This window comes from Cutaneotrichosporon oleaginosum (genome assembly GCF_008065305.1).
Source record: "Cutaneotrichosporon oleaginosum strain ATCC 20508 chromosome Unknown ATCC20508_contig01, whole genome shotgun sequence".
NCBI classification, from domain to species: Eukaryota; Fungi; Basidiomycota; class Tremellomycetes; order Trichosporonales; family Trichosporonaceae; genus Cutaneotrichosporon; species Cutaneotrichosporon oleaginosum.
Window position 1 is genome coordinate 1,066,654 of NW_027072170.1, and position 11,570 is coordinate 1,078,223.

At 60.6% G+C, this 11,570-nt stretch overlaps 5 protein-coding genes across 5 annotated transcripts; 3 read left to right on the forward strand and 2 right to left on the reverse strand.

Annotated features, from left to right (window-relative positions):
- Nucleotides 1-1,016: 1,016 nt before the first annotated feature.
- Nucleotides 1,017-1,991, reverse strand: COLE_00441 (uncharacterized protein; the record flags this gene model as incomplete). Its single annotated transcript, XM_018423778.2, has 3 exons — nucleotides 1,017-1,391; nucleotides 1,459-1,771; nucleotides 1,849-1,991. 3 exons carry the CDS (start codon nucleotides 1,989-1,991, stop codon nucleotides 1,017-1,019), a joined length of 831 nt encoding a protein of 276 aa, XP_018277193.1.
- An 887-nt stretch (nucleotides 1,992-2,878) lies between these two features.
- COLE_00442 (uncharacterized protein) lies at nucleotides 2,879-4,243 on the forward strand (the record flags this gene model as incomplete). The annotated part of the gene is made up of 9 exons (XM_018423777.2): nucleotides 2,879-3,086; nucleotides 3,120-3,193; nucleotides 3,229-3,409; nucleotides 3,446-3,476; nucleotides 3,517-3,617; nucleotides 3,651-3,717; nucleotides 3,755-3,803; nucleotides 3,838-4,060; nucleotides 4,098-4,243. The coding sequence occupies 9 exons, from the start codon at nucleotides 2,879-2,881 to the stop codon at nucleotides 4,241-4,243; spliced, it is 1,080 nt and encodes a 359-aa protein (XP_018277192.1).
- Nucleotides 4,244-4,497: 254 nt separating this feature from the next.
- COLE_00443 (uncharacterized protein) lies at nucleotides 4,498-6,026 on the forward strand (the record flags this gene model as incomplete). The annotated part of the gene is made up of 3 exons (XM_018423776.2): nucleotides 4,498-5,153; nucleotides 5,208-5,787; nucleotides 5,829-6,026. 3 exons carry the CDS (start codon nucleotides 4,498-4,500, stop codon nucleotides 6,024-6,026), a joined length of 1,434 nt encoding a protein of 477 aa, XP_018277191.1.
- A 302-nt stretch (nucleotides 6,027-6,328) lies between these two features.
- Nucleotides 6,329-8,322, reverse strand: COLE_00444 (uncharacterized protein; the record flags this gene model as incomplete). The annotated part of the gene is made up of 6 exons (XM_018423775.2): nucleotides 6,329-7,476; nucleotides 7,517-7,799; nucleotides 7,833-8,032; nucleotides 8,065-8,130; nucleotides 8,166-8,181; nucleotides 8,236-8,322. The coding sequence occupies 6 exons, from the start codon at nucleotides 8,320-8,322 to the stop codon at nucleotides 6,329-6,331; spliced, it is 1,800 nt and encodes a 599-aa protein (XP_018277190.1).
- Nucleotides 8,323-8,795: 473 nt separating this feature from the next.
- COLE_00445 (uncharacterized protein) lies at nucleotides 8,796-10,546 on the forward strand (the record flags this gene model as incomplete). The annotated part of the gene is made up of 2 exons (XM_018420926.2): nucleotides 8,796-9,302; nucleotides 9,341-10,546. 2 exons carry the CDS (start codon nucleotides 8,796-8,798, stop codon nucleotides 10,544-10,546), a joined length of 1,713 nt encoding a protein of 570 aa, XP_018277189.1.
- Between the last annotated feature and the right edge of the window lie 1,024 nt (nucleotides 10,547-11,570).

Genomic DNA, 11,570 nt, shown 5'->3' on the forward strand with positions numbered 1-11,570 from the left:
CGCGGGGCTTGGGAGGGAGGCGGGCCTTGAGAGCAGGGCACGGCTTGGGAAGGGCGCGGGCCCGGGGGACAGGCGGTTTACGCTTCGATGGGGCCATCGCGAAGAGGTGGGATGTAGTGTAGTGGATGGAGAGGGGATGAGTGAATGATTGTGAATGAACGGTTGAGACGTGTGTGATTTAGCCACGAGCGGGAATTAATGTCGGACGTGTGTATGTACACATGGCGCGTAGCCAAACATGCGAGCGACGCCTTTGCCACCCACGGCGTTTCCACTCTACCGATTCAGCTCTGCGTGTTGACATCTCTATCAGCATCACTCTGTGAATGTAGCCAGAGATGCGCGACTGCACAACACGCTCTGCGCCCGACGCATTGATGTGCTGATGTACATTGTGCTGGGGAGGGGCGCACATGATCGTCAGTGGCGCAGACGTCGCCCCCGTCGGCCCAGTGTAATGCATCTGCACATTGTTTCAAATCGCAGGATGGCGATGCCAGAGGTGAACTGGGCGGTCTCTTTGTGATTGTCATCACTCCGCGCTAGGTCGTCAACTCATCTTTTGTCTAGCTCAGCTCATCCTCACCAGCGCCGCCACATGCGTCCACTTCGCGAATTGGCCACCCACCCGTGCCTGGCGGCGCAGGCCGGCAGGCGCAGCGCTATCTGATCTCTGCATCTCTGTGTGGAAGCGTTCTCCTCGCGTGTACGCCGTCACCAGCCGAGACCTGCAGAGGAGAGGGGCCGAGTGAAGAGAAACAACTGTACGCGTCTCCTTCTTTTGCCAAGATGAGAGCGAGAGGCAGGCATGTAAACAGCCGCTGGCAGGAGGATGGCGTTTGTATCACTTTGCCTACATCGTTAGTACGAGCCCCGGCTCATGGTTCACAGATGATCATCAAAATGACCGATAGCCACCAGGTTTGCAGTGTAATGAGTCGCAGGCAAACCACAACCATCAACACCAGGCCAGTCTCCATGGGCTCGTATCTCTCAATGCATGCTATACAACGAAACTACACTGTCCCCGCCTTCTTCTCACTCACTACGCATTCCATGACGCCGAGCATAACCTCGGGCACCTCGGCCTCATCAGGATCCACCGGCGTCCACTGCGCCTCCGACTGGCACGGCATCGCGATAAGCACACCAACACGCAGCGCCGTCCCAGGTTCTGGTATGTCACCAACGACAGGCTTTTCCATCGTAATGGGCGCTTCATTCACGGGCGCAGGCACACGGGGCGGGTCGCGTGCGCGGCGTGGCCACATATCCCGCAGCGTATCGCGCAGTTCCTCCGTCACAGTGGGGATTTGAGGTACCTCGATTGGCGGTGGCGTCGGCGGCGGCTGCTCCGGCTCAGGCTCGGGCACGGACACAAGTGTCATGGGCTAGAGTCAGCCCACTTCGTCGTCTTGAGGCGTGTCGGGCTCAATCCACTTCGTTTCCAGGACTCACAGTTACGTCGTGCCACGTATCTTCGATCCAATGCTTCTCCATCTCGCCCTTCTCGATGTCCCAGCCCATGCGACGCATCTCGTTCTCCCACATTCTGGGCATGGGCCCGAGCTCGGGGGTCTTCTTCGGCACGGGTGGGAACCGGGAGAGGAACGGACTACGCAGGTTGGGCGGAGGCTCGCCTCGTGCTATGGCCTCAACAACTTGACGGTGGAAGCGGCGGCGCACGTAGATCGCACGCCAGAGAAGGCCGATGGCGACGATGCTGAGGAGACACACAGTGGCGAGGAATGTGAAGAGGTACATCTGAGTGCTGGGATTAGGGGTGTACATGACATTTCATAAGGCCCCACGGGCAGCGCGGGCTGGGAGCATGCGTAGGAAACTCACGAGTTGCCTCTATTGAGGTTCGAGCCATTGCCGCCATTGAAGGGTGGACGAGTTGGCGAGGGCTGCACACTCGACATGCTGATGAAGCCCTCAGTGCGGGACGCCAACGGATCCGCCTGGGCGGGGTACACCATCGACCCCATGGTAAGAGCGAGCTAGGCGAGGAGGAGGTGAAGGTGAAGAAGGTCGCAAACGGGTGGTGTGAATGAGTGGGGTGGGCCGGCGGCGTTCGGCGCCCGGGCCGTCGCCTGAGGAAGAGCTTGGCTCGGTTGGGGTCTTGAGTTGCACAAGGATGCTGAGAACAGTCAGACAATTTGGCTGGCGAGCGTAAATATGTTGTGTGTTGTAGGACGAAGTGACGATGGAGAAGGAGTCGCTCTTGAGATGGATCGGTGGCTTAAGGCATGTAGGTCGCTTCAGTCAACCCGGCTGGGCGGCTGGGTGGTGGCATCGCCGAGGGTCATTACCGGCGACCGGCCTGGCTCCGCAGTTTTCGCGGCCGCCATCCGCAGCAACACAGAGCCACCTGAGCGTCTGCGCGCAGATGCCCCTCCGACATTTGTAGAGATGCGGTGCATGCTCGTAAGAAGCGGACTGCGGGACTCGTCACCTCGTCATCTTCCTCCCATATCGCAGGCCAGCACTAACAGCCAGCGGCAGGTGAAGGATTTGTGTTGGCAGATCCGCACAGGCCCGCCCAGGAACCACCGAGCCACCGAACATGAGTAGATGACTCCCAATGCCAAACGCCACCGAAGCCTTGCCCACCGGGGTTGGCGCGCGTGATCGGTGTTTCCACCATCCCGAAGTGCACCTTCTGGTGGAAGTCCGTTGCTTCAGCGCAGCAGCACTCCAGCTCATTCGCTCTCCAGTTATGGTAGCCAAAAGATTGTAATCGGCAGCAGCTAGCTCAGTTGGAGCCTCCCTTCGCCGTTCTTCCTCCGCCTCATATGGGCGGAGTTCGCCAAACTCCGTGCCTCCGTGCCGATGAGGTCGCGTTGGACGCCGAACTTTCTTCCTCAACAACAAAATGCCTACGCTCGGCCCTTCGCTGCTCTTCGCAGCCGGCCTCACCCTCGGCATCGCCGGCGGGTACTGGGGCGGTCGCGACAAGAAAGTCGTACCTCCCTACCCGGCAGGTACGCCGCTGCCCCCGCCCCCCGAGGGCGGCCGCGAGCTGCAACGTCTTCCTTTGCCAACGTCGGCTGGGCCTGTTGTGGTCGCGGGCGGGTATCCCGGTATGTACTCTTGTGCGAGTCATCTGACCAAAGGTCCGACGTTCGACGTGATCCGTCGGCAGGCTTATATCACCGCGTACGACCGCCGTATGCGCCACCCAGCCTGGGTACGCCATGCCCGCGAAAGAGCCACTAACGACAGACCGCCGAGCATCTCACTGCCGAGTCGCTCCGCCGCACTCCGTCTGCCTCCGGTGTCAAGCCTGTGCCGCTTGACCAGGCACGTGCCGCCGACACCGTCCCGGAAAAGGTCGACCGCTCGAAGAGCACATTCCAGGAGGACAGCAGCGTCCCCGAGCTCTTCCGCGCCAAGCTTGCTGACTGTGAGTTACCGCGTCCTTGAGGAGGGCTGACATCAGACTTCCGCAGCGGCTATGACCGCGGCCACATGTGCGTTCAGCTTGAGACGTTGGAGTGGGGCTGACCCCAGGGTGCCCGCTGCCGATGCCAAGATCTCGCAGCAGGCTATGGATGAGACCTTCTACCTGACCAACATTGCCCCTCAGGTTGGCGATGGCTTCAACCGCCACTGTAAGTGCTCGCGAAGGCGCTCTCTGATGACAGACTGGGCCTACGTTGAGGACTTCTGCCGCCGCCTGACTACCAACTTCGAGGACGTCTATGTGTTCACGTGAGTATTATGCGTGCACGCCATGTCTGACTGACAGTATCCCGCTCTACCTTCCTACCCGTGGTGCTGATGGCAAGTGGCGTGTGGTGAGTCTCCTGCAGACAACGGTTACTTACCCAGACTTACGAGGTGATCGGTGAACAGCCATCGGTCTCCGTCCCGACCCACTTCGCCAAGGTCATTCTTGCGTCGCGCCCCGACTTCGCGTTCCCCCAGCAGCCTAACCCGTCCAAGCACGAGGTGACCTCGCCCAGCACCATCAAGGAGCTTGCCATGGGCGCATTCATCCTTCCCAACAAGGAGATCCCCGACCAGGCCGACCTGCGCACCTTCATCGCGCCTGGTGAGGCTGATTTAGTCTGTTGCGCTAACCTCCGCAGTCGAGGCTGTCGAGCGTGCGGCTGGCTTGCAGCTCTTCAACGACGACCTCAAGCAGAAGTCGCGTCAGCTCTGCGCTGTCACGCAGTGCTCGGTGATCGTCCGTCGCTTCGACGACACGCGCAAGGAGTTTGCCAAGAAGAAGTAGCTTCATATCTAGTCATCGTCTCCTCAATCGAGCATCATATGCATGTAGCATCGCACGAATGTGTACTCCTTACGCTGGAAATCCGCTAGGAGGGGGATCATGGCGTCATTCCGATGCGGTCGGTGCCTGAGCCACACAACCGGACATGTGGAGAGGCCTTGGCCACATCTTGGCCGATATCCACCGCGTCCGGCAATTGCGGCACACCATCTTGCATCAACTCTCTCTCCACATATCCACATCTCCATCCTCCCATGGCCCCCTTCCGCTTTCCGTATCCTACGACAGGATCGGTGACTTTCGCCAATGTGCTCCTAGACCGCAGCGCAGCGTACACCCACGAGCTCGCCGAAGCAACAGTTGCGCGCACAAAGCTCCAGCTCGCCCTCAAAGCAGCTGCTGCCGGGGAACAGGGCGCGTCCGCCATCGCTGTGCTCGAAGCTGTGCAGGTCTATCTTCCTTATCTGCGCGGCATCATCGCGTGTCTTGACACCGATGATCTCTTGTTCAAGGGTGACCCCGTATTCCTCTGGGCTTCGAGTCTGACGCGATACACCGTGTCTGCGCCGCTTCTGCCCTTCCCTTCCATCCACGCTGAGCACCACTTTGTCCTTCTCGTTTACACCATTGCGCTGTGCAACTATGCAGCCAGCATACTATCCTCACTGCCGACTTTTGAGTCGAGCGGCCACGGTGTGCCCATCCTCAACTCCGATGACGAGAAGAAGACAACTGCCGCTCTTACCCGCGCAGTCGACCTTCTCTCACAGGCCTCGGGCGTGGCGGATTGGGCAGCCACCAACGTCACCCCACAGCTCGAAGAAGGCCGCAAGATCACTGGGGGCCGCGTTGGAAAGGGCAACAAATGGCCTGTCGAGACTGGGCCGGAGGGATTCCGCGGTCTTTCCATGTACGTTGCTCATTATCGATCAGCTGAAGATCTTTGTGCTGTTGCTGACGACAGGATCCTTCTCGCCGACGCACATGTAACCGCAATTCGCAAGCTCCTTCTCCCCGTGCTGGGGCATCAGCTCTTCGCGCCTCCTGGCCCGCCCCTCCCATCCGCGCATCCGTCTCCCTCCCTCCTTGGCAAGCTCTACCTGCACGTCGCGTCGCTGTACTCGCAGGCCTCGGCGCTTTTCGCGGCCCACGACGGGCCTGCGGCCAAGAGCAAACTGTTTGCGCGCGACCGCCTCCCCGGCGATCCAGACGTCGCCGAGAGTGAGGTGATCCCCGACCTCAAACGCTATTTGCGCAAGGAGGCGCTTGTGTCCTCTGCGCTGGCGTACAAGTGGCTCGGGGTGGATGCGGGAGAGAATGGGAAGGGCGCAAAGGTCGGCGAGGCGCTAGCATGGATCTCAGAAGCACGTGGACGTCTCGCTCAGCTGGAGGACGGCAAGGTCGAGGCCAAGATGAAGGGGCTGAGTATTGGGCGCGGGGCCGAGCGGCGGAAGGAAGCGCGCAAGGCGCGGCAGGGGCGGATTGAGCGCGAGATTGCGGACGCAGACGCGTGGATCAGCACCTACAAGAAGACGAACGACACGGTGAGTTTTGGGCGCGATGATCTTTACGAAGCTGACAGCAGGTCGCGTTCCAGCCCGTCCCTCCAACAACCAGTCTTGTCGCGCCGCCTGGGCGGCCGATTTTCAACGCCAAGGTGTTCACACCTCCAGATGCCAAGCTCGCCCCACTGTTCCGAGATGAGGATGGCGACTTGGAACGTCGCCGTGGGCCATCGTCTCCTCGCGAGCCAGAGTACGCAGGCAAGGGTAACTACTTCTAGCTGCGCGCCAGCGGTGGGAAGTGGAAGCTGCATAATCTGCAGGAGGAGGGAGAAGTCAATAGCATGTGGCATGCGTGTCTCGAGTCAGCTCGGTGATGTCAGAAGGGCGCACATGTCTTGCGTGCATATTCATTACCATTGGTGGTAGAGCCGGAGAAGAGAAAAGCGTACAGAACCGGCGATTAGCACCACAGCGGGGCTCCCCATCGACAGCAATGTCGTACCCGCCAATGACAACTCGGAGAGCTCCCCAGAAACACAGAGTGATTGACAAATGATTGCAGCAGCTCATCTACTGGTCTCTATCCCGTTCCGTCTAGCCTGACGTTCTCTGGAACAGTATCGTCTGTACGCGAGACCTCGCGGGGGGCAGGGTCGACGCCAACCCAGCGCCGCTCGTGATCCTCGCCAACCCACGCGCCGCCATCACACGACCAGCTCTTCATGACGCTCACGGCGTCTTCTCGCGCCGCGCGCATCGCGTCAACCTCGCTCTCGCTCAGCTCGTGGCTCGGCACGCGGAGGACCATGAAGTCGCGCGCGGCGACGGCAAGCTTGATGAGATGCGGTTCGGGGCCCTGCAACGCGTGGTCGTGGCAACTTGGCCCATTCCAGATCGCGCTGATCTGGTTCACCAGGCTCTGCATGATCATGCGGAGATGCAGCTCATCGGCGTTGAGTGGGATGGCTTTGACGCCGGCGAACTGGCTCGCCGGCACGGGGTAAGGGAACGGGCTGGTGGGCCCGAGGAGGGCGGGGAACGGCTCGTTCGTCGCAAAGCGCGGCGAGGGGAACATGGCCGAGAAGTGGTTGACGGCGACACGGCGGGCGTTGATCGCGTACGCGAACTCGCCGACCTCGTCTGGTGTCGCGTGTCCTCGCGACACAGCTTTGACGCGGATCGCGTCGCGTTTGTCCGCAAACGCCTCGACTGCCTTGGCGGCCGAGCTCGCCGTCTCATGCTTGCCGTGGTAGATCCACGGCTCGCGCACGACGCCGCGGTCCTTGGCAGCCTGGTCGAATTCCTTGCTCCGCTTAGCCTCGAGGCTCTGCTCGAGACCGCTGGCGCGCACCGCGCGCCCCCGGTCGCCCTTGCCCACACTCTCCGGAATCGCCGCGTTCGTGCACTCGTGCACGAGGAGCGATGCGTCATGGCACATGCGTTGCAGCGCCTCGTTGGGCGTGCCGCCCGCACAGTCCCCAAAGATGACGAGCTTGCGCCCCGGCTCGCCTGTCGGCTCGGGAGCGTGAAGCACCTCGCCACTTGGTAGTGTCAGTGGTGGTGGGGGCGGGAGCGAGGTCAGGTGGCCCAGAAGCGAGAGGGGATGGCGCACGGGCGGATCCTGTGCGGCGAGCGCCTTCGCGTTCGCCTGTAGCAGTGGGATGAGCTGTGCCGTATCGAGCGGCTTGCGCGGCGCGGGCTCCTGCAATACGTAGCCGATTGAGGGGACTGGAGTGAGCTGTGAAGAAGCACGGCGGGCTCAACGCACCTCGATGCACTAGAGGCCCTGCGCTGACCATCCACCCCTTGCTGCCCTTTTGGGGTCGCTCGTCAACAATCATCTCCCACACGCCCTCGTCGTTTGCTAAGAGATCATGCCCCACAGCCTCGTTGACGTGTAGTTCGGGCTCAGCGCACCCCACACCCTTGGCAGAACCAGGGGGTACGAGCTCGTGAACGGCGTAGGCGCCTGTGAGGGTCACCTTCGTGAGGCGCAGCGTCGTGCGAATAAGCTCGCGCAGCCCCACGGGGCCGTAGATGTTGATATCCGCCTGCGGTTAGATCGATGTGAAGAGCCATCTCACCTTCTTGGCCGTCCCCGCTGCGCGCAAGCGGGCAAGACCTGCCTCTGTCTGCCCCACGCCACTCATGATGACCGCCATGATCGCCACGACGCCGAGGACGTGGTCGGCATGCATGTGCGTCACGAAGATGCGCGAGATGTTGACCATGCGTAGTGCGCTCTGATGCAAGCGGTTGTTGGTGCCATCGGCAGCGTCGAAGACTATCGTCAGCAACGCCGTCTGAAATGCGTACGCCAGATGTTATTCCCGAAGTCGACGGCGAGCGACGAGCACTGCCGTGAGGATATTGGGCCGCCACCTGCTGTCAGCTACCGCCTGGTTCAACGAGCCCACCGCTACATGTTCCCAGCTGCTGTCAGCGATCGTCTCCGCCGTCGCGGGCATGTGGCCGAGGCTGACTCACGAAATGGACGGACACTGGGTGTGGCGCCTTCTTGGTCGCTACTGTCGGCGGCGTACACCGTCCGCCATTCTCCACTACCCCGGACATGGTCATGAGGGGTACCGAGTAGCAAGAGGAATGATGTAATGTCAAGAGCTGGGCACCGAGGTCGACGTTGACGAGGCGCAGAGAGTGTGGGCAGTCACCAGTGATGGCGAGGCGGGGGGCCGACTCGGCTGACCCAACTTCGTCCGAAGCACCACTCAAATGTGGGGTCTCCGTTCCCGACCCGACTTCCGAAATTGTACTTCCGCCCCTGCCATGATGGAATCACGTGAGTGTCGCGTGTGTCCTGCATGATTTGCAGAATTATTTCCATCGAATTTGTCCCACTCCGCTCAATCCAAGAATTCTCGAGAGCAGGTCGCTCACTCCTCTCGACCTCGGCGGTAACCTGCAACATCCATCGTCTATCTACGGCGCTGCAGGACTCTTTACACTAAAACGAGCCCGCGACACGGCACTCACTCGACCCGAAAGTCACCCTCTATTTCCTCGCCGACTACCCCGACTCTCGCGCGATGTCCGGCTCTCTCACCCACGTCCTCCTTGAGGGCGCCTCTGGCTATGCCATCTTCAACGTCAAGCTCCAGGAGGAGATTGCCGCGCGGTCCAAGCAGCTCCAGGACTCTATCAATGACTGGAACACCTTCAACCGCATGGTCGAGCTCGCCTCGTTCTTCCCCTTCACTAGCGCTGCCCAGGCGCTCGAGAACGCCAACGATGTCTCGGAGGGTGTCCTCAATCCCCACCTGAAGAGCCTGCTCGCCATGGTTGTTCCCACGGCCGGCACCAAGGGCAATAAGACCCAGGCTGGTGTTCTCCTCGGTGTCTCTGAGCGTGGCCTTGCCGGTGCAATCCAGGGCGAGACTGGCATCCTCTGCGACACCTCGGAGCGTGCTCTCGAGCTCATCCGCGGTGTGCGTCTTCACCAGGACAAGTTCCTCTCCAAGGAGGGTCTTGAGAAGGGTGACATTACCCAGGCTCAGCTTGGTCTCGGTCACTCGTACTCGCGCGGCAAGGTTAAGGTGAGCACCCCAAGTGGAGCGAGTGACTCACCATATAGTTCAACGTCAACCGCTCGGACAACATGATCATCCAGGCCATCTCGCTCTCGGACCAGCTCGACAAGGACCTCAACACCTTCTCGATGCGCTGCCGCGAGTGGTACGGCTGGCACTTCCCCGAGCTGTACAAGCTTGTGCCCGACGCTCACCAGTACGCCCAGCTTGCCGTCCTCATCGGCGACCGTACCCAGCTCGACGAGGACAAGCTCGAGGATATGCAGGAGATCCTTGATGATGACGAGACCCGCGCGCGCAACGTTCTTGACGCTGCCCGCGCCTCCATGGGTTCGGACATCAACGAGGTCGACCTCCTTAACATCTCCAACTTCGCTGAGCGTGTCGTCAAGCTCGCCGAGTACCGCAAGAGCCTGCGTCGCTACCTTGTCGAGAAGATGAGCATTGTCGCCCCCAACCTCTCGGCTCTCCTTGGCGAGACCATCGCTGCCCGTCTCATCAGCCACGCCGGTTCGCTCACCAACCTGGCCAAGTACCCTGCCTCGACCGTGCAGATTCTTGGTGCCGAGAAGGCTCTCTTCCGTGCTCTTAAGACCAAGGGCAACACCCCCAAGTACGGTCTCATCTACCACTCGAGCTTCATCTCGCGCGCCGGCTCCAAGTACAAGGGCCGCATCTCGCGTTTCCTCGCGAACAAGTGCTCGATTGCTTGCCGTATCGACTGCTTCTCCGACGTGCCGACCAACAAGTTCGGCGAGGCCCTGCGTGCTCAGGTTGAGGAGCGCCTTGCATTCTTCGAGACTGGCGTTGCGCCCTCGAAGAACGCCGACGCCATCCAGAAGGCATTGAAGGCGATCGCGGCCGACCTCGGCGAGGACGAGGATGACGACGACGACGAGGACGGAGACGTCAAGCCCGACGACATTGCGGCCGCCGCCAAGCAGGTCGAGAAGGACCAGGCCTCGGCGGCCAAGAACCGCGGGCCAATGGACCCCGAGCTTGTCAAGATTGCGTCGACCGCTGCCGTCACGCCATCCAAGAAGGACAAGAAGGAGAAGAAGGAGAAAAAGGAGAAGCGCAAGCGCGACGACGACGACGACGACGAGGAGGAGGGGCGGAGGAAAAAGGACAAGAAGGACAAGAAGGACAAGTCCGAGAAGAAGGACAAGAAGGACAAGTCCGACAAGTCTGACAAGAAGGACAAGAAGGAAAAGAAGGACAAGAAGGACAAGAAGAAGTCCAAGGACTAATTCTTCTCTTTGCCTGATTCCGATGTTCATCATCAACATGGTCTCCTAGTGGGAGGGGGGAGGGGATTAGATCGCCCGAGTGGAGGCGCTCGGGCTGCGGTGTGCATCGTCCACTGCTGTACTACTGGCTCTTTTATCTCATGCATTCGCATAGGACTGCTGCGGGGGCGGGTGCAAGGCAGGACTCGTATGAGTGCATTGCATTGTGAGCGTGAGCCGCCGCCACGCCATCAAGTGCCCATGCCCAGAGCCGGGATCTTATCAGATATCAGCCGACTGCGGTACTCGCCGGGAATGACCGTCGCAGTTTGATTACCCGTGGCTTCAGGATGTTGTCAGCATGACGAGTTGCTCACATGTCTCTGGTGTAATGTGAGAAGCGCGTCATGAGATCATGATCATGGATCATGATCACGCGGCGCGACGCGTGATGTCACGGCGAGCGGACATGGCGTTGCATTGTGGAGCTAGCAGTCGGCCGACGGCCGACGGACGTGAACATGGACGCGTGGTTTCCTTCTTCATGTTACACATTCTGTATGCATCCCCCCATGCTCTCCAACGCAAACAGTGCAAGCTCCGCAGTGTCTGGCGGTCCGAACATAGCGGCAGTGGGGTGGACGTGTCAGGGGAGCGCATTGTCGGCCGAGGAGGCCATGTGGAGATGGCTTGATGGCTTGAGAACGCGTCGCGTCGCCCCCGTCGATGGATCAATCTCGGGCGTTGGGTGGCATGACGGAGGGGGGGGGGGGGGGGGCGAGGGGGGCAAGGGCGGCGAGGGAAGGTCAGAGCGCGTGACCCGGGGCTGGCAATGTTACGCGTCCAGGATCGCAGGATCAAATGAAAAAACATGCGCCAATCCCTGTGCTTATCACACCAAACCCAATAAACAAACAATCCCTGTGCTGCCACACGTCATTGTTCATCCAGATTTGACTCCGCTTCCACCGTACACGCAGAGGCCCAGTGACTGTACCGAAAGGAAGGTGAGCAAGCAGCAGCCAGCCTGGCAGGACGCGTCGTG